At 44.4% G+C, this 22,213-nt stretch overlaps 1 protein-coding gene across 2 annotated transcripts in view; it reads right to left on the bottom strand.

Moving 5' to 3' along the window:
- LOC126416145 (stromal membrane-associated protein 1) overlaps positions 1 to 22,213 on the bottom strand; it is a 142,970-nt gene that overhangs the window by 26,527 nt on the left and 94,230 nt on the right. For both annotated transcript variants that reach the window (XM_050083693.1, XM_050083694.1), the window contains exon 6: positions 20,042 to 20,172. In XM_050083693.1, the coding sequence (XP_049939650.1) occupies positions 20,042 to 20,172 (131 nt within the window). The remainder of the gene's footprint in view (positions 1 to 20,041; positions 20,173 to 22,213) is intronic.

Below are 22,213 nucleotides of genomic sequence, written 5' to 3'. Positions count from 1 at the left end.
GAAGAGAAGGCAATGAACACTAAGAGGAACAAGAAAACAACAGAGATATGCTAGAAACAGAAGAGAGTAAAACATGAAAGCAGGTTACAGTGGCTGGCCAACCATGAGAATATAAAGGGAAAGCCAGCCACTCAGCAAAACATTAAAACCTCCACCCTAAAAGCACTAGGGTGGAGGACACAGAGGGACAAAGGACATGCGCTAAAACCTAAATAGAAGTATAAAACCCACTCTCACAGATAAAACATAAAACTAAAGCTGCTGTTGAGGCATTGTCGCCCAACACCGAAGGTGCTGGTAAAGTTGAAAGTCCGCCACAGAGTGACTAAAGGTGGACAGTCCAGCAAGAGGTGGACGACTGTCATTTGGGAGCCACAGTGATACTGAGGTGGGTCATTGTGACGGAGTAGGTAACCACGCATTAGCCATGTATGGCCAATGTGGAGCCGGCAGAGGACAACTGATTCCCTGCGAGAGGCCTGCATGGAAGACTTCCACACATTCATAGCTTCCTTAATGACACGCAGTTTGTTGTGCGGGCTGTTACGCCATTTCGCCTCCCAAAGCCAAGAAAACCCTACGGTGTAAGACAGAACACAGGTCAGCTTCGGAAATGCCTATCTCCAGAAGCGGTTTCCGTGTCGCCTGTTTGGCCAGCCTGTCGGCAAGTTCATTGCCGGGGATTCCGACGTGTCCTGAGGTCCACACAAACACCATGGAATGGCGGGACTGTTCCAGGGCATAGATGGACTCCTGAATGGACACTACCAGAAGGTGGAGAGGGTAGCACTGGTCAATGGCTTGTAGGCTGCTCAATGAGTTCATACACAGGAGAAATGACTCGCCAGGGCATGATCGGATGTACTCAAAAGCATGAGATATGGCCGCCAACTCTGCAGTGAAAACACTGCAGCCAACTGGCAAGGAGTGCTACTCAATATGTCCTCCATGAACATATGCAAAACCTAAGTGACCGTCAGCCATTGAGCCATCGGTGTAAACCACTTCAGAGCCCTGGAACGAGTCAAGAATCAAGAGGAAGTGACAGCAGAGAGCGGCGGGGTTAACGGAGTCCTTGGGGCCATGCAAAAGGTCCAGACGAAGCTGCGGCCGAGGCGTACACCATGGAGGCGTATGTGAATGGACCACAAGTAGAGGTGGTTAAGGGAAAGACTCCAGTTTGAAGAGAAGGGACCGCACACGAACCCCAATCTGGGCCACTGATGCGGGTGATGGACTGCCGTGGGCGGGAAAAGAACTATGAATGTATGCTGAGTAACTGGCGAGCAGTTGCTCACGTCTGATCTGCAGTGGAGGGACATTAGCCTCCACCAGTATGCTGGTCACCGGACTCGCCCTAAAAGCTCCTGTTGCTAATCGAACCCCACAGTGGTGGATTGGACAAGGGCTCTGTAGAGCTCCAGCAGCGTACAGTGATCTGCACCCCAATTGGTGTTGCTAAGGCAATGGAGGACATTGAGGTGCTGCCAGTACTTCTGCTTAAGCTGACGAATCTGAGGGAGCCAAGTCAATCGAGAGTCGAAAACCAGTCCTAGGAACTGATATGTCTCCACTATAGTGAGTGGATCGTCATTAAGGTAAAGTGCAGGTTCCGGATGAACAGTACAACACCAAAAGAAGTGCACGACGCATGACTGCAGCTGAAAACTGGAAGCCCTGGGCTGGAGCCCATGACTGTGCCTTATTGACGGTTCCTTGGAGGTGCCGCTCAGCAACAACAGTACTGGAGCAGCAGTACCAAATGCAGAAGTCGCCTGCATACACAGGAGGTGAGACGGAGGGCCCAACAACTGCTGCTAGACCGTTTATGGCCACTAAAAATAGAGACACGGAAAGTACGGAGCAAAAGGAAGTTTTTGATAAAAATCGGGAGTGGTCCCCAGAGACCCCACTCATACAATGTGGCAAGGACATGTCGTCAGGTTGTGTCGTATGCTTTACGTAAGTAAAAAAAAAGACAGCAATCAGATGTTGCCGTCTGGAAAATGCTGTTTGGATGGCAGACTCTATAGAGACAAGATTATCAGTGGTAGAGCGACCCTGGCAGAAGTGGCCCTGACATGGAGCCAGCAAGCCACGTGACTCCAGGATCCAGCCCAACCGCCGACATACCATACGTTCCAGCACCTTACAAAGAACGTTCGTGATGCTGATGGGCCGATAGCTATCCACATCAAGCGGGTTTTTACCAGGTCTGAGCACCAGAATGATGGTGCTCTCCCACCATTGCAATGGAAAGATGCCATCGCACCAGACCCAGTTGAAGACGATGAGAAGATGTCACTTGTAAGTAGATGAGAGATGTTTAATCATCTGGCTGTGAATGCGATCAGGCCCAGGAGCTGTGTTGGGACAATGTGCAAGGACACTGAGGAGCTCCCACTCTGAAAATGGGGTGTTATAGGATTCACTGCAGTGTGTAGTGAATTAGAGGATGTTCCCTTCCAGCTGCCGTTTGAGTGTGCGAAAGGCTGGGGGTAATTCTCAGACTCAGAGACTCAAGCAGAGGCTCGAGGAAAGTGCTCAGCAATCGCGTTTGCATCGGTACATAACTTGCCATTTATGGTAACACCGGGGACAGCTGTTGGGGCCAGGTACCCGAGAAGACATTGGATCTTTGCCCAGACTTGGGAAGGTGATGTGCGGCACCCAATGGTGGAGACCTATCTCTCCCAACACTCCTCCTTCCATCGTTTGATAAGGTAGCGAACACGGGCATGGAGCCATTTAAAGGCTATGAGGAGCTCCAGGGAAGGGTGTCACGTATGTCGCAGTAGAGCTCGCCGACACTCCTTAATTGCTTTAGCGACTTCCAGCGACCACCATGGAACTGCCTTACACCTCAGGCACCCTAAAGAGTGAGGGATTGCATTTTCTGCCTCAAAAACAATTGTGCTAGTCACCTGCTCAACCACCACATCGATGTTATCGTGTGGGGGAGATTAAGCGATGACAGCAGAGGTGAAAGTTCCACAGTCCGCCTTGTTCAAAGCCCACCTGGGTAGGCACCTATGTGCCTGACACTGGGCAGTGACAGGAAGAAGGGGAAGTGGTCACCACCACACAGGTCATGTGCTCTCCAGTGGATAGATGGGAGAAGTCCTGGGCTGGGAACTGATAAATCAATGGCTGAGTAACTACCATGAGCCACACTGAAATGTGTGGCAGCCCCAGTATTTAAGAGGCAGAGGTCGAATTGCGGCATTAAAGTTTTTACATCTCTGCCTCGGCCAGTAAGCATGGTACCACCCCGCAAGGGGTTATGGGCATTAAAATCTTCCAGAAGTAAGAAGGGTTTAGGGCTCCAGTTTAGGGAGTTCATCAATCAGTGCAGCTAATACATTCAGTGGTACTGCACCATCTGGAGGGAGATATACATTGCAGACAGTTATTTCCTGCGTTGTCCTTATTCTGACAGCCACAGCTTCAAGAGGGCACATGCTCACTACAAACTGAGTTTAGGACATAAAAGCAAACTCCACCTGACACTCAATTATAGTTGCTACGGTTCCTGTAATACCCCTTATAGCCGCGGAGGGCAGGGGTCCGCATTGCTCTGGGAACCAGGTTTCCTGGAGGGCAATGCAGATAGCAGGTGTAAAGCTTAACAGTTGCCTTACCTCAGCCAGGTGGTGGAAAGAACTGCTGCAATTCCACTGGAGGATATCATGAGTCTGGGAAGACATTGAACATTCAATGAGGCAGTTTACGCCTCAGAGTCACCTGCTGCCACCGAATTTTTGCCTGAGCAGTCTATATCCATTGCGTCTGAGGGTCTGGCGAGATCTAGGTCCTCAGCGAATGCCAAAATCTCCACCCCATCCTCAGCCGCAGAGCTTGTAGGTAGCGATGGTGTGGGTGCCACTGCAATTTCCTTGGTCTTAGGGGTTTTCTTACTTACGCTTTTCTGGCTTAGAAGTTGGGACAGACGTCCCCAATGGTTGGGGGGAGGGGGGGGGGGGTGTTTGCTCCTGAAGTAGGTGGTTCAGGAGCAACAAGCAACACGGAGGGAAATGCCCCTCACCATCAAGGGGGCAGGTGTAGTCTCCCAGCTCTGAGAGGTGATCTGTGTTGGCGGAGCTGATGGTGCCAGAACTGTTGTAGCAGTGCCCTAAGATGATGTCATATGCACAGGATGCAGGCGTTCAAATTTTCTCTTAGCCTCAGTGTAGGTCAGTCGGTCCAGGGTCTTTTACACCATGATTTTCCTTTCTTTCTGGAGAATCCTGCAGTCAGATGAACAAGGCGAATAGTGCTCCCCGCTGCTCAGACAGATGGGAGGCGGGACACATGGAGTATTGGGATGTGATGGGCATCCACAATCTCGGCATGTGACGCTGGAAGTACAGCGGGAAGACATGTGGCCGAACTTCCAGCACTTAAAGCACCGCATCGGGGGAGGGATATAGGGCTTCACATCACATAGGTAGACCATCACCTTGACCTTCTCTGGCAATGTATCACACTCAAAGGCAAAGATGAAGGCACAGGTGGCAACCTGATTACCTTACCCCTCTGACCCCGGTGGACACGCCGGACAAAATGTGGTCTTTGCCACTCTAAATTGGCGCGCAGATAATTGTCGGACTGCAGAAGGAGGTTTCCGTTAAATAAGATACCCTGGACCATATTTAAGGTCTTATGGGGCGTGATGGTTACAGAAACATCCCCCAGCTTGTCACAAGCGAATAACTCCCATGACTGGGCAGAGAATGCTGTTTTGATGAAGACTGACCCAGATCTCATTTTGGGCAAGTTCTCCACCTCCCCGAACTCGTCCTCTAAATGCTAAACAAAAAACTGAGGCTTCGTCATGAAAGAGTCCCCATCAGCTCTCTAACATACAAGGTACTGGGGCGAATAAGATCCGCTGCCATCCTTAGCCTGATGTTCCTTGAGCTCGTGATCGCTTAGAGACTGCTGGTGTTTCACTACCAGTAAGAGATGATGGACTAGGCTGCATCGCGTGTCATCCGCCCTGATGCCACCCACTCCGACCAGGGGTCCTCCCCACGGGCGCCACCCAGACGCAGCAAAGGCCACCTGGCAGTATGGCCATTGCCGAGAGTCTTTATGCCCCAGGGGGATGGGCATCTGCCAATTGGCATATGTGGGGAGTTAACGGCGCAGGCATCAGCAGAGTGATCCCTGTGTGGTCAGGGGGCTACAACCAACAGGGTACATGGCGGCCCCACCACAATGGACTGGCTACAGGGCTGGATATCAGGTGCAAAGAAGTCCATGGTTATCATCGACGCAGAAATCGACACCGCATAGTGCATGGTGGAAAATGCACCCAGGAAGGTGTCCTCGCCCAAGAGATGGAGAATGGGCAGGACTGAAATGCGACGACAAGAAAGTGGGCTAAGATCTCAATGCATGACGGACATGATGCACCTTGCAAGGTGTCTTTGCCCAATTGGCTCGTTCTTCGGGAAAATTTTGAAGAATGGAGGTCAAACCCTACAGGGGACCATCACGTAAAGGCCGAAATGTGTGAAACTTCTTTTAGTTGCCTCGTACAACAGGCAGGAATACCTCGGGCCTATTCTAACCCCGGACCTGTAGGTGGCAAGTTAAGAGGAACTCTTAAATAGTTCAAAAACTTTGTTAATTTCAATGGTAAAGTGCAAGTATCCAGACGGGGAAGAAGACTTGGCTGACTTTTTAGTTCTAAACAGGAAATGTGGATGTGCCACTACAACTGAAATGATTCACATGGAGGCCGCAGATTCCCGGCGGGGTCAGGGATTTTCTCTGCCTCGTGATGACTGGGTGTTGTGTGCTGTCCTTAGGTTAGTTAGGTTTAAGTAGTTCTAAATTCTAGGGGACTGATGACCATAGATGTTAAGTCCCATAGTGCTCAGAGCAATTTGAACCATTTTTGAGGCCGCAAAACAGCACGTAAAATAAACATTTCACCAAAGGAATTTAAAGTTTTGTACAGATAATTTCAGCGATTTATGGAACAAAATCGTGTGTGTGTGTGTGTGTGTGTGTGTGTGTGTGTGTGTGTGTGTGTGTGTGTGTGTGTGTGCGTGTGTGCGTTTTGTGTAACCACAATCACGCTTACAGAACAGTTTGATATTTCTCCAGCATTATGTGATCCGGCTTGGACACAAAAACTTTTATTTACATCCCCAAACAGAAAATGCAGACCATACACTGGTCTATTTTATTATGCTGATCGGCACTACAGTAAATGTTGTAGGAGAACATAATGTGCAAATCTGTACGTGTCATGCTGAAAAGCAGCAGTACAGTTTTTTTTCCTTTTTTCTTTTTTTCCAAGAACAGCTGCTGTATTTGGGTACAAGTACAAATTTTTCCAATATTTTCTACTTACACCTTTGATTTCAGGTTTGTCACAAGTTTCGTCATGGGAAATTCCCTAATTTCCAGGCAAGTTTTAGCATTTTTCCCAACAAATTCTGAGATTGACTGATTGGGTTATAGAGCCAAACAGTGAGATCATCAGTCCCGCAATTGCAAAGTTACTCACAGAAGAAAGAGGGTCAGCTAAAAGTGAACAGAGCCAGTCAGGGGAGTCAAACTATGAAACAAGAAAGTTAAAACACACACAGACCAAATCTAAAAATGGGAAAGTGATCTTTCCATGGAGGACTGGTCATGGGGTTCCAGAGAGAGAGAATGTGAAGAGAGGCCACAACCATCCTGCCTCTGCTCCAGGAGTAAAGCAAAATCTTATATGTGGAAATAACCACTTTCACAGAGGAAACTGAGGACCAATTCAATCATCCATGAATTGTCCGCTAATATTAAAATTAAAAAAAATATATCTAAAAACAAAGATGATGTGACTTACCAAACGAAAGCGCTGGCACGTCGATAGACACACAAACAAACACAAACATACACACAAAATTCTAGCTTTTGCAACCAACGGTTGCCTCGTCAGGAAAGAGGGAAGGAGAGGGAAAGACTAAAGGATTTGGGTTTTAAGGGAGAGGGTAAAGAGTCATTCCAATCCCGGGAGGAAAAAAGGACGGGTATACACTCGCGCGCGCACACACACACATATCCATCCACACATATACAGACACAAGCAGACATATACAGAGACAAAGAGTTTGGGCAGAGATGTCAGTCGAGGCGGAAGTGCAGAGGCAAAGATGTTGTTGAATGACAGGTGAGGTATGAGTGGCGGCAACTTGAAATTAGCGGAGATTGAGGCCTGGTGGATAACGGGAAGTAGAATATTAAAATTAAGGAAGACTATACTTAGCACGAAGGTGACATTCTACCAATATGTGGGATATCATCCGTCTCACTCCACAACTGTATTGTGGCGGTGGTTTGTTACACAGGAGGACACAGTGGGTAAGCCTGGTATGACCAACACGTAGACAGCATAAAGCAGTGGATGACTACCGAGAGGAGCAGAAGGAAGAGCACTGAAGTGCAGCAGTCTCCTTGACTGTGTGGAGTTTATTACTGAGAGCAGTAGCACACCAGATGTCATTCCAGTTTCAGGCAAAGAGAGATTTGACATAGATCTGCATGTCTGGAGCTGGAGTCACAAAAGGGAATGGAGTGCGAGTATTAGCTTATCTAGACAGTCAGCGCGTTCAATCCCTGGGATACCCACATGACTTAGGACTCTGAAAACTGAGCAGGCAGCACGGCCAAGGAAGGAGAGAAGATCATGGAAAGAAGAGACCAAAAGATGACGAGAGTAGCAGGCTACTCAATGAGTCGTTGCATATTAAAAACTGTGGAGGGAGGCCTGAGTAACAAAAAGGAGGGCCTCGGTAACAGCTAGCAGCTCTGCTGTGAACACATTATATGATTCCAGCAATAAACAGTGTTCCAAGCCAGTAAGAGATGTGAAAGTGTATCCCACTTTATCTATCGTCATAGCAGCATCAGTGTAGAAGATCGTAGCACCCTGAAACTCTGCAAGGATGGAATGTACAAGATGCCGAAAGACCATAGGGGAGACACAGTCCTTAGGACACTGGAATAGGTCGGTCCTAATCCATGGTCTAGGCACCATCCAATGGGGTGTGGGAGAGGAAATACACAGCGCACATTTCAGTGAATGGAGAAGGAGATCCCGATGGGGGGAAGTGAGACGCATTGCAACTGGCAATCCCACCTATGGGATCAGGAGGGAGATGTCCCTCACTCACAAATAGGACAGGGTACATGGGATGTTCAGGGAATCTGCAAATGGCAATTGCGTAAGAAACCAGGAGTTGGCTTTATCGTATTTGTAGAGGGAGGGAATCCTCGCTTCTGTGAGGAGACTCAATGGGACTAGCGCAAAAGGCACCGATAGCCAGACAGACCCCACAATAGTGAACAGAATCAAGTATTTTCAGAGTGGAAGGACAGTCTGAGCCATAAACCTGACTTCCATAATCTAGCATGGACAAGACCAGAGCACTGTAAAGATGGAGAGTAGCAGCATGGCCCACACCCCAAGATGTGCAGGCTAGGAGGCAGAGAGCATTAAGCTTCTGCATGCATGTAGTCTCCAGGCAGCAAATATCGGTTAGCCACGTCAGCTTTTTGTCAAAAAACAGACCCAAGAAATGGGACTGTGCTGTAACATCTATAAGCAGGTTGGGTATATAAAGTTCTGGATTAGGGTGTACTATGAATTGACGACAAAAATGCATAATTCACATTTTGGAGGGAGAAAATTGGAAGCCACGGGATACAGCCCATGCAGAGGTCCGTCGGATGGTGCCTTGGAGCCGGCAGCAGAAGCAATTGAGTGGGAGCCACACCAGATGCTAAAATCGTCGGCATACAACGCTGGAGTAACCTGAGAGCCAACACAAGTTACAAGCCCTTTGATGGCTATGAGGAAGATTGTGACACTTAATACAGAACCCCCTGGGATACCATTCTCCTTAATCTGAGGGGTGCTGAGTGAAGTGGCAACTGGAACCTGGAAGAGCTGGTGGGATAAAAAATTATGAATAAAAATCTGAAGGGGGCCGCAAAAGCCCCAGTCACAGAGGGAAACTAAAATGTGATGGCAACAAGCCATGTCACACGCCTTATGTAGGTCAAAGAAGACCATGACAAGGTGCAGACTGTAGGTAAAAGCCAGTCGGATTGCAGTGTCGAATTTGAGTAAATGGTCAACTGGAGATCATCCTTCCCGGAAGTCACATTGATATGGGGAAAAAAGGCCTCTAGATTCGAGTACTCAACATAATCTGAAGCTAACCATCCTCTCAACCAATTTACAAAGTATGTTAATCAGGCTAATTGGGCAGTAGCCGTCAAGAGACGTTTGCTTCTTCCCAGGCTTAAGGGTGGGTATAAATATACTGTCTCGCCACTGTGAGGGGAAGGCATCTGTGAGTCAAATGCGAGTTTATATTGCTTCTGTGTAATGTCCAAGTGTTGGCTCATCTGGTTGTGGATGGAATCTGGGCTTGGGGCTGTCATGTGAAGAGGTAAGAGACAGCAAGAATTCCCATTGAGTGAAGGGTTCATTACAGGGTTCAGCTTGGTGAGGGTTGAAACAGAAGGGGATCTGTTCAACTCTTTCTGCTGGAGGAAGGTGGCAGGATAGGAAGAGGACGCCAATACTGGCACAAAGTGTGTCACGAGGCGTTCAGCAAGGACCAATAGATCAGTACACAGAGCACCTTCGAGGATAATCCCCTGGACAGTTGACTGTCACTGGTGGCCCAGAAGTCTACAGAGCTTGGACCAAACTTGCAATGAAGAGCCATATGTCCCCAGAGAGGAAACATAGTTCTCCTGGCACTCCTTTTTACTCCACTTAATAAGGTAACAAGCCTTAGCACAGAGATGCTTAAAAGCGAGGAGGCTGGTCTGTGAAGGGTGTTGTTTAAATCACTGCAGCACCTGTCGGTGGTCCTGGGCAGCAACTGCTACATTCGTGGTCCACCATGGTACTGGTTGACGATGAGGGGGACCGGTTGATAGGGGGACAGCAGTGCCAGCCGCATGAAGAATAGTGGCAGAAATAACCTGCACAACCACATCAATGCAGATCGAAGGAGAGGTGTTTAAGTGCACAGCAGACTTCTTTAAAGGCCAATTGGCCCTGCAGTACACCCAACGTGGGGCCTATCTGCCTGGCAGCAACAGGGGAATGACAATCACTGGAGAGGGGTCACTGCCACAAAGATCAACAGGGGAATGACAATCACTGGAGAGGGGTCACTGCCACAAAGATCATCACGAGTGACCAATGTAGGCAAGCCATGACAGCAGGGGAGGAGATTGTGATATCAAGAACAGTAAATGTTCCACGAGCACCACTGAAGTAGGTAGGGAAACTGTCACTGAGGAGAGAAACCAAAGTCTGGAGTAAGCTGGTGAAGTAGAAGACACCTACCCAACGAAGTGGTACTCCCCACAGGGGTGGTGTGCATTGGAGTCCACAAGGAGGAAATATGGGGCAGGAATTGCTGTATTAAGGTAGACAGCTCAGCATAAGGAAGTGGCTTACCTGGAGGAAGGTAGACATTGCAAATGGTGATTGCTGCAGTCGCCTGCACTCTTAACTACTATCACATCCAGTTGGTATGAAGGGGGATCCAGTCACTAATGACATCAGTGCAAACCAAAGTGCAGACACCTCCAGAAGCTATCCCAGAGCTGGCACGGTTCCGACAGAATGCTCAATAACACGAAACTTTAGAGAGTGGTCATCACAAAAGCTAGTTTCTTGAAGAGCAAGACAACGAAGAAGAGGAGGAAACAAGGCACTGTATTTCCGGGAGGTCGCAATAATATCCGTTGCAATTCCACTGGATTATCATTTGGTGAGAGTCCAGGTGAGACAAAAAGAAGATGAGGGGAGCTCAAGTCACTGTCGGTGGTCTTCATCAATGAGGATGGGATGACATCCCTAGAAACTGGGTCTGATTTAGGAGGAGGTGGCGGGGTGAAGCACTCTGGGTTGCCGGGGAAGCCTCGTCCTTTGACTTGCGCTACTACTACTTCTCCCTTGGAGGGACAGAGGAGGCGTTATCAGCAAGGGAATAGGTGGCAGTGATGTCAGGATCAGACAGATAGTCAGTGGCTTTGGGGTCCTACAAGTGCAGGTCTCTCCTCTGGCCCGACTAAGGGTGCAAGCTTCCTGTCCTGAGAACACCTAAGAGGAGTGTTCCGAGATGGAGCCCCTTCCCTACAAGGAGCCAGAGGAGAGGACATTTTCCCTGGCTGAGGAAGAGGAGGAGGAGTGGTTCCAGGAGGGGAAGAGACGGGAGCTGCCGAGGGTGAGGAAATGGAAAGGGGACAGTATGGTGGAAAGGGGGAGGGGTGAGGAGGGAAAGGCATAACTGAGGCATAGGTAGAGCAGAGATTTACAGGGTGAAGTCCGAAGAAATTTCTTCGGGGCCTCAAAGTAGCTGAGATGGTCGAGGGTCTTTATTTCCTGAATTATTTCTTGCTTCATGTACAATTAACACTCCGGTGAATGGAGACCAGAGCAGTTTACACAGTTAAGCAGTGGGGTTCAAGGGCTCCCCACAGCAAGAGGGCGACCACAGATGGGAGTGGCATTGCATCACTAAGACATGTGGCCGAAATTGTGGCAATGGAAGCAATGCATGGGAGGTGGAACGTATGGTTTCACATCACATCTGTACACCATTAACTTGACCTACTCAGGCAGGGTGTCTCGTGCAAATGCCATGGTGAAAGCGACAGTGTTTACATGATGGTGCTTAGGACCTTTCTGGACATGTCAGATGAAATGAACGTCGTGTCACTCCAGATTAGCCACAAGTTCTGGAACTTGAGGAAAAGGCCTGTATTGAAAATTATATCCTGTGTCATACTGCGTGACTTGTGAGACGCAATAGCATTGGGATTGTCTCCTAAATGGTCGGATGCACAGAGGGAGGCTGGCTGACTGGCAGAAGTTGTCTTTATAAGGAGAGAGCCAGGGTTCATCTTGCTAAATGACTCAACTTCACGGAACTTTTCTTCAGTATGCTCCACAAAGAAAAGGGGTTTGGCTGTGACAAAAGTCTCCCTGTCAGTCCTGTTACAGACTAGGAACTGTGGAAAGGGTCTCACCCCAAGCCAGCATATCTGGCCCTCATCCCAGGTTGTATCCAAGGAGTATAAGGCTGGAAAGGCAGAAACAGGAACTGAGACAGAGACTGAACTACATTAAGGAAGAGTCATGGCCGCAGTATAGTGGCCAGATAGTTTAACATATTTCATGTGCCAGGATGGGTACTCAGCAGCCCCACCACATGGACTGACTACCAAGCTGGTGACCTAGCAAGGTGGCAAAAGGGCTTTGGAGGGGAAGAGGAAGAGCAGAGGGATCCACACCAAGGACACTATGGAGGGAGTTCTCCCCCGTCTGGCTCACACTACAGATTTCAAATTTAGAGATGGAGGTCAAACACCCGAGGGGGACCAATAAAGAAAAGCCAAAAAGGAGGAGGGAAAGCAACCAACCAAAGTCGCAAGAGAAAGCAAAGTCATGAGGATAGCCAGGCCGACACAAAGATGAACACAAAGAGAAGGCATGGAAGGGGCAAAGGGAAAGCAGCCCAGAAAAGAATAAAGGCTGCAATAGCTCAGAGACCCATGCACACCCCTCACATAACCACGAAAGAGCTGTTGGCCCCTTGGGGGACAAATTGAGATTTCAAGTGTAAGCAAAGACAGAAGTTATGATTAAAAAAAATAAAAATGGAAGGACTTCTGTATCTCTGAACATGTGAGCAAAAATCTTAAGCACTAACAATGACATCTTTTGAAGTGAACTGTTTTTAGATGGAGAAAACAAGTCAAATGTTGTGTGTTTCATGAAGACCGCATATGATTTTTTACTTTGATGAAAACTAAACATTTGGTGACAAAAATACGTATTCCATTGGAATAGCAAGACAGATTTAAGATATCTTCACCAATTTCAGAAATAACCTCTTGAAAGAAGTGTATAAGGCAAGGAAGAACTGCATAAACCAACACGATAAGTGACTCCCCAATGTTGTTCAATCTGTATATTGAGCAAGCGGTAAAGGAAACGAAAGAAAAATTCGGAGTAGGTATTAAAATCCATGGAGAAAAAATAAAAACTTTGAGGTTTGCTGATGACATTGTAATTCTGTCAGAGACAGCAAAGGAACTGGAAGAGCAGTTGAACAGAATGGACAGTGTCTTGAAAGGAGGATATAATAAAGATGAACATCAACAAAAGCAAAACGAGGATAATGGAATGTAGGCGAATTAAATTGGGTGATTCTGAGGGTATTGGATTAGGAAATGAGATGCTTAAAGTAGTAAATGAGTTTTGCTATTTGGGGAGCAAAATAACTAATGATGGTCGAAGTAGAGAGGATATAAAATGTAGACTGGCAATGGCAAGGAAAGCATTCCTGAAGAAGAGAAATTTGTTAACACTGAGTATAGATTTAAGTGTCAGGAAGTTTTTTCTGAAAATATTTGTATGGAGTGTAGCCGTGTATGGAACTGAAATGTGGACGATAAATAGTTTAGACAAAAAGAGAATAGAAGCTTTCGAAATGTGGTGCTACAGAAGGATGCTGAAGATTAGGTGGGTAGATCACATAACTAATGAGGAGGTACTGAACAGAATTGGGGAGAAGAGAAATTTGTGGCATAACTTGACTGGAAGAAGTGATCGATTGATACGACATATTCTGAGGCATCATCAAGGGATCACCAATTTAGTATTGGAGGGCAGAGCGGAGGGTAAAAATCTTAGAGGGAGACCAAGAGATGAATACACTAAACTGATTCAGAAGGATGTAGGTGGCAGTAGGTACTGGGAGATGATGAAGCTTGCACAGGATGGAGTAGCATGGAGAGCTGCATCAAACCAGTCTCTGGACTGAAGACCACCACCACCACCACCACCACCACCACCACAACAACAACAACAAAAACAAAAACACAAAAAAAAAAAAAACTAGTGACTCCAATAAAATGTTTATTCTACTATGTTATTGTCAGTTACTGCTCACTGTGGTATGTCTTATTTTACAGGTATTGTGTGGTTTTTCCTTCAAGAAATATTTGAGTACATAGTGTACAAACTGCCAGTACTTCCACTATTTTCTTTATCTTATCAACCATACTTTCAAATGTATAAACTACTTTCAAAGTGCCAAAATGTACTACAATAAATAAAATGTCTATAAAATGCTGCACTGTACAATGTACTTGCGGTGAGACCGTTGCAATTCCTGAAATCCATTGCCCGTGGCCTCTGGCCTGCGAAGGAGCACCACAGTCCTGAATCCACGGATAAACCACGAAAATCTGCCAGATTACAACACACACAGACAGACCTGGCCTGCAGGCGAATCAGTGGGACTAGATCCGACAGGCAGGGCCTGCACATTAGTGGGAAACAATCGGCTTCAGATTGGCAGGCCTGATCCATTAGATATACCCACAGAAATGGCCTGCAGTTTTGGCCCGTCATGGAAGTACACTGGTGTGGCCAGCTATTTACTTGTCACAGACACCACATTGACGAAATGAGAATGCATTGATCAATTCAGCCAACAGATAACTTGCATGAATACTTTGAAAATCAATACTAATGAGGATAGGTAACAACTCACTGTGAAGATGATCACTGAGTCGCTGACAGGTATGTAGAAAAGACAATCACACTCTCAACAAAATTTTTGGCCAAAGCCTTTGTCAGAACACGAGCGCACACACATTCACACAACCATTCAGACAACTCATGCACACATGACCACTGTGTCTGGCCACTGCATCAACAGTCTCCAGCAGTAAACAAACCATTTCATCTACTCAGACCAAAACTAGATTTTTCCTTGTGTTTATTCAGATTTCTCTGATATTTCCCTGATATGTATGAAATTCCCTGATTTCCAGAACTTGTGGCAACCCTGGGTTTAAAAAAGTAACTGCAGTAACCTGCAACAGTATTAATTTCATAGCACAAGGTAAGTGTGTACCTGTCATTTTGAAATGGATGATTCATGATCTGAGGGGATGAAATCTCTATCATAGGCCACACCATGATTTTTCAAGCCAAAATCTACGAAAAAAGTGTAACCTATATTAGCAAAAATAGGGTATCTCCTGGGTAATGCACCTAAAGTCAATGCTGTAGTTATTAAGCAGAATCTAGCAGTAAGAATATTGTGTGAAGTAAACAGTTCATCTTATAGAGGCCTCTTTAATGATATTTTAATTCTTACACCTACTTCTCAGTACCTTATTCCTTCTTGGTTTTAGTTACTGATAGTAAAAATTAGTTTGAAGTACACAAAAAATGACAAAAATAGTTTTCATGGACACATTGCCTGCTGGTGTGGAGTTCTAAGTGGAGTAGCATACCCTGTTGTAAAAATATTGAACAAGCTACTACTAAACAAAGCATGAAACTAGGACTCCCTACCAATTAAAAAGAAAATTAACACTTAGCATGTGGGTGACATAGAATTACGGCCCATGCAGAAAATGGAAATGGGTGGCAGACACAATGCTATGTCACCCCATTTATGATGATTTTCCACAGTGTCAAACATATTCTTTACAGCTCCTGGAATCTTACGAGTACTGCAGGCTTCGTAGTTTCTGCTATGACCTCTAGATGTTGATAGTGATATCACTGGAAAAATTTATCATTTCTGAAACCTTTATTATCGTGTCTTGCTTCAGAGGTGTTAGGTGACATTTGGGTTCTCTCCATTTAGTGCCTTTGTGTTCAAAATGTGCAGTGAAGAGGTGAGGAGAAACCTTTGGAGAAAATGATTTACAAAAACCTTGAGTCTACGTACGATTACAACCTGGTGTGTGATGACAATTCAGATTAGATGTCTCTGAGAGTTTTAGACTTTTGTTTTAAGATGAGTTGCTGTATACGTTTCTCACATTACTTTCAGAGACTATTGTTATGAACCATTCAGCTGCAGGTACATCATGAAATGAATCTGAACGCATGAGTCTACTGAATGTAATGTTGGAGAGTGTATTTCTCCATTTTTCAATTTTTATCACACTATAATCTACTATGAATGTTAAATTTTGCTTTGTTCTTGTGTTTTGTGTGTTTGTTTACATATAAACTGGCTGCAAAAGAAATTAAAACAGAATGATCATATGTCTGCTGATACATTTGAATGATTCCTTTTCAACTTTTTTCTCTTCCTATAATGATTACTACTGAACTGAATTTTCATATGTGTATTCAGATTCACTACTAGCAATAACAGATTATGTCTTATTTAAATTAAGTATAATAAAACTAAAAAGTCTTGAAATTCCAACTACGTACTTGTACAAATGAGTTATAACTTAAGAAAATTAGCCATCCACAGGTAATGGCAGCTACCTGTGAGACCAGCCCTAGAAGTGCTAAGACCTTTCTCATTTCATATGTCTACGTATTTGATAGCATGCTGAAAAGTAATGCCTCCAAATTAATGTGAAAACAGTTTCTTAAATAAAACAAATGTTAACATCCTACATGTCTAAAAATTTGTGGTTCTCTCCCACTAGAGGGCTCTGAACTTTGTGGCTGAGAAACAGTGTGCTGTAAATGAATTTGTAACTGCAGAAGACTTCGTCCACACAATGAACACCCTGTCCTTCAGCATGACACACGAGCACTGTGACATCTGCAACAACATGGCACCTCTGTTTCACTGTCATCGATCATCCTCCACATAGTCCTGACATCTACATCTACACCATACTCCACAAGCCACCTAATGGTGTGTGTCGGATGGTACTTTTTGTACCACTAACTGAGCCCTCCAATACTATTCCACTTGCAATTGAGTGTGGGAAGAATGACTATTGGTAATCCTCTGTATTCGCTCTAATTTCTTGAATTTTTCTCCTTATGGTCATTATGCCAGACTTGTGGAGGGAAGTAATAAGTTGTCCAACTCCTCCCGGAAAGTGCTATCTTGAAATTTCAATAGTAAATCTCTTTGTGATGCACAATGCCTCCCTTGTAATGTCTGCCAATGCAGTTTGTTGAACACCTCCATAACACCCCCGTGGCAACTAAATGAACCCGTAACAAAACTTACTTTCTCTCTCTCTCTCTCTCTCTCTCTCTCTCTCGCTCTCTCTCTCTCGCTCTCTCTCTCTCTCTCTCGCTCTCTCTCTCTCGCTCTCTCTCTCTCTCTCTCTCGCTCTCTCTCTCTCTCTCTCTCTCGCTCTCTCTCTCTCTCCCCTGATCAGTCCTATCTGGTAGGGATTCAAGGTAGATGAACAATACTGAAGAATCAGTCAAACGAGAGACTCTAGCCATTTCTTTCATGGACGAGTTACATTCCTTAAGGTTCTTCCCATGAATCCGAGTATGTCATCTGCTTTTCCCACTATTTGTTATGCAGTAATTCCTCTTACAATCGCTATGGATAATTGTTCCTAGATATTTTACGGCAGATGCTGTTGCCAGCTGTTTGTCGGCAATAGTTTTGCTATACAGTAGTGGATTTCCTTATTGTATGTATTGCAATATGCTTCATCTATTTATGTTCAGGGTCAACTGCCAGAGCTGGCACCAGTCATCAACTCTCTGGAGGTCATTCAGCAGATTGTTACCATCTTCTGGTGTTGCTACTTTGTTATAGACAAGTGCATCATCTAGGAACAACCTTACAGAGCATTTGACACTTTCTACAAAATCATTTATATATATTGTAAATTGTAACAGTCCAATCACACTTCCTTGGGATATACCAGAAATTGCCTTTACATCTGTTGATTTTGTTCCGTTAAGAGCCACATGTTGAGTTCTGTCTGCAAGGAAGTCTTTAATCCGGTCGCAAATCTGCTCCAATACTCTATCAGCTTTTTTTTTTTTTTTTTCTTTCCACTAAATGTCAGTGCGGGGCAGTGCCAAATGCCTTCCTGAAGTCGAGGAACACAGCACCAACATGAGTGCCATTGTCTTATGGTGCTGTGGATCTCATGAAGGAACAGAGCGAGCTGAGTTTTGCAGGATCTCTGTTCATTGAATCTACATTGATTTTTATAGAGGGGATTCTCCTCCTACAAGAATGTCAATTCTTGAGCATAAAACGTGTTCCATAATTTTACAACAGGTTTATAGGTGTGTGCATCTGTCCTATGGCCCTTCTCAAAAACCGGTATGCCTGTGCTTTCTTCCAGTCACTAGGTACCCATGGTTGCCCAAGTAATATACAATAAATTACTGCTATAATGGGAGCAAGTTCTTTTGTGTAATCTTTGTAGAATCGTATAGGTATTTCATGTGGTCCCAATGCCTTGCCATCACTATGCGATTGTAGGTGTTTTTGTATTCTGAGATTGGTTATCTCAATATCTGCCTCCTAGACTTTCATATGATGACAAAGGAGGGACTCTTATGATCTGTGGCGAAACAATTTCGGAAGACTTAATTCAGTATTTCAGACCTTTCACTGTTAACTTATGTTTCGGTGCCAGTACGGTCACTGAGTAAATGACTAGATGATTTGGACCCACTTACTAATTTTACATACAACCAAAACCTCTTAGGGTTTTTACTCAGATAGGTTGACAAAGTTCTATGTTTAAAGTCACTGAATGCTTCTCTCATTTCTCTCCTTATATCCATTTTCACTTTGTATGGCTTTTGTTTGTCAGCGAGGGTTTTACTCGTCAGCGAGGTTTCTACTTCTCCTGAATATGAGATATAATTCTCTTTGTTTAAGTAGTAATATCCACACGGCTATTAAACCATGGTGAGTCTTTCCCATCTCTTAAGACTTTATTTGGAACATACTTTTCTAGGGCATATTACACGATTCCTTTGAATTTTTTCCATTCGTATTTCCAAATCATTGTCCTTATCACTGAATACTTGATGCTGACTGCTCAGACACTCAGGTTTGTATAATGTCATTCATGCTAAACAAAAATATTCTCCTACTTTCCTTAACATATTTTGTCAGACCCTTTGTCGTAGACACTATAACAGCATTATGATCACTGATACCTTCCTCTGTGTTAACCGATTCGATAAGTTCGGGTCTGTCAGTCACCAGGATGTCTAAGACATTACTCTTTTGAGTTGATTCTTTAACTACCTGCTCTGAGTAATTTTTGGACAAGACATCCAGAACAATGTCACCCGAATCCCTATCTCTACCACCAGTTTTGACAGCATGACACTCCCAATCTATATCTGGCACATTGAAGCACCCCTATTACAACAGTATTTTTAACAATATTCTGCAAGTCCTGTCTGAGGCGTTCTACCACTAGGGCTCCAGATTCAGGTGGTCTATAGAATCATCCATACTATTTTTGACCATCTTTGATACCTAACTTCACCCAGATTAATTCACAATCTGAAACTGTGATAACCTCAGTAGATTTTATCGAATTCTTTACTGTATAAACATGCCACCACCACTGGTGACTAATCTATCCTTACAATAAATATTCCAATCTGAACTTAGTATTGGGAATGGAAAGTTGGTTGAAACCAGACGTTAATGACAATGAAATCCTATCTGTGCATTATGACCTTCAGAGAGCAATATGAATTCTGGGACCTTTCCCTGGATGCTACAGCACTTTAATAAAATCATATTAACCTCTTCTGCCTCTGCTCTGTGACAATGCAAGTTCTCTGAGCACATTGTGGCTAATTTATCAGGCAAATCATCTTTGATCCAAGGGAAGGTTTCTATAACCTAAAAAAGCCCCATGTGCAGACCATGTGTACTCCACTACCTCAGTAGCCACTTCCTGCGTGTAGTGCACACCTGACCTGTGAGGGGGAACACTGCGATTCTGTAATCGATAGTGGTGGTCAAGAAATTCACATCCAATACCATCGCAGAGTCGTCCAAACCTCTGGTTTAGACTTTCCACTATTCTTCAAAGCAAAGGACTGTGATAAACCCTGGGTACGATGCTACAAATAAACAGCTGGCCTGCACCTTGCATGCGATTCTAGTTTAGTAGTAATTTACAGGCAGCTGTATTTATATTACTAAGTATAGATTTAATTTTCTTGTGTCTTACAGTAAGTGACACCGACAGCAAAAAGATGATTCACCTGCATTGGTGCTGCTGGTATGGCTGCTCCTGGCATCATACCATTTGGGACAGCAGCTGCAGCAGGAACCGCATAAGGCACAGCTGCTGCAACTTGCGGGAATGCTGTAGTGGGCTGAGTAAATGCACCACCTGTGAGCAAAAAGTAGTCTTACTCTTTATGAACGATATGTTTTATCGGTATTAAAATATTTGCAGTAGTTTCTCTGATAAGTATGAATACCAGTTTTACATTTCCAAGTAAGTTGGTTTGAGTTATCAGTGAAATATGCTGTGAAATTCTGCTTCTTATAAAGAATAAACATTTCAGATAATATTTTTTCACATATTATCTCATCCACGAAAAACCTGCAAAGCTTTTACGATTCTAGAAATTTTACATTGTTTAAATTACAGTTAAATTTTGTAATTCTGACTGGTAAGAACTAATAATTTTATTTTAGTCCAATACCGCAGAGTAACACTGCAGCAATGAAACATAAATGAGATACCACCACCAAGATAAAACTTTAGTTGAAAGAAAATGCGCCATTTACAGCAAAAATGCACAGTGCACACGTGTCTGCCGACAGCAAAATGTGTCAAAGGTCTTAGGACAAAGACTAAGCAAACAATGAACTGCTCTTCATAACCGTGACGTCACAACTGTTCACATTTCTAACTGGCATAAAAATATAAATATTGTAAATGACATTCTGAGAAGTGTTACTTTCAAAGTACACTTCCTTTTATGCAAGATGAATTGAGCTACTTGTGAGAATGTGCAATGAGTTTTTAAATCACAGAGCATATGACTCATCGAGAACTTAACACCTTGAGGACCAGCCACTTCGAAAAATTTTGGGGCCACAAGACCAGCCACCTATGTGATTATTTACAATTTTATTAGCCCATTTGTGTACGATGAATCTTAAAGGGTAACACATGAAGAAAGACCAAGCTTCATGGTTAGTTTTTCATATTGATTTTAGTTCCTTCATAGATGACAAATTATACATTAACAATGGCAAGAAATATGAGTATTCCTGAAAAAAGTACAAAATGAGTTCTTTGGTCGTTTCACACATAATTGGTTTATCTATGGAAAAGTCCAAGTATTCTGGCATTCAAAGAGGTATATTGGGATCAGAGCATTACCAGTTTGCTTCTTTTCTGCTTGTTTTGCCAGTAAATTGCTTCACTTTGTCCAAACCACACTGCAAAGAGAATGCACTTTTTTTTTTGTTGGTTTCAGTTTCCTGAAGTGCTGGGAAGTTCTACACCAATGCATAAAGCTTTGCCATTCAAAGGACTGGTAAGATTTACAACTCCAAGGAGAAGCACAAGGGCTATTCAGAAAGTAGGGAACGTTCTGGCATTAAAAAAACTAAGTATAAGAAATACATTTTATTATATACATCTGAAAGGGCAATTCACATACTTCTTTTCCACATAGTCACCAAACACATAGAGGAACTTATAGCGGTGGACAAGCTTTGAAAGACCTTCGTCGTAAAATTCTGCCGCCTGAGACTTCAGCCAGTGAGTCACATCCGCCTGGAGTTCTGCATCGTTATCGAAGTGCTGCATTGCAAGCCAGTTCTTCATCTTGGGAAGCAAGTGAAAGTCGCTTGGTGTAAGATCGGGGCTGTAGGGTGGATGAGGGAAAAAATTCCCATTTGAATGAATTAAGGAGTTCTTATGTGTGATTTGCCATATGAGGTCGAGTGTTGTCATGCAAAAACAAAATTTTTGACGTCAGCTTTCCTAGGCGTTTGTTTTGAACTGTTCTTCTAAGGCTGTGCAAAGTATGACAGTAGCGGGCAGAATTTATGGTTGCTCCACGTTTGAGAAAATCAATAAGAAGCACACCCTGCCTATCCCAAAACACTGTCGCCATCAACTTCCTTGATCACAAGGTTTGCAATCATCACCTTGGTTTTTTTTTTTTTTTTTTTTTTTTTTTTTTTTTTTTTTTTTTTTTTTTTTTTTTTTTTTTTTTGGGGGGGGGGGAGAACCTCATGTGCCGCCCCCCCCCCCCCCCCCCACTCCATGGACTGTAATTATGACTCCCAATTGACGTGTTTCACCCAAGTATCGTCACCGGTTACAATTCGATCCAGTAACGAACCACCACGTTTGTGGTAGGCCTCCAGAAATATCAACATTGTCCCCATTTGTTGTTTACGGTGCT

The sequence above is a fragment of the Schistocerca serialis genome, chromosome 8 (genome assembly GCF_023864345.2).
Source record: "Schistocerca serialis cubense isolate TAMUIC-IGC-003099 chromosome 8, iqSchSeri2.2, whole genome shotgun sequence".
NCBI lineage: Eukaryota > Metazoa > Arthropoda > Insecta > Orthoptera > Acrididae > Schistocerca > Schistocerca serialis.
The sequence above is the reverse complement of the archived record's forward strand: the minus strand, read 5'-3'. Positions and strand labels throughout refer to the sequence as shown.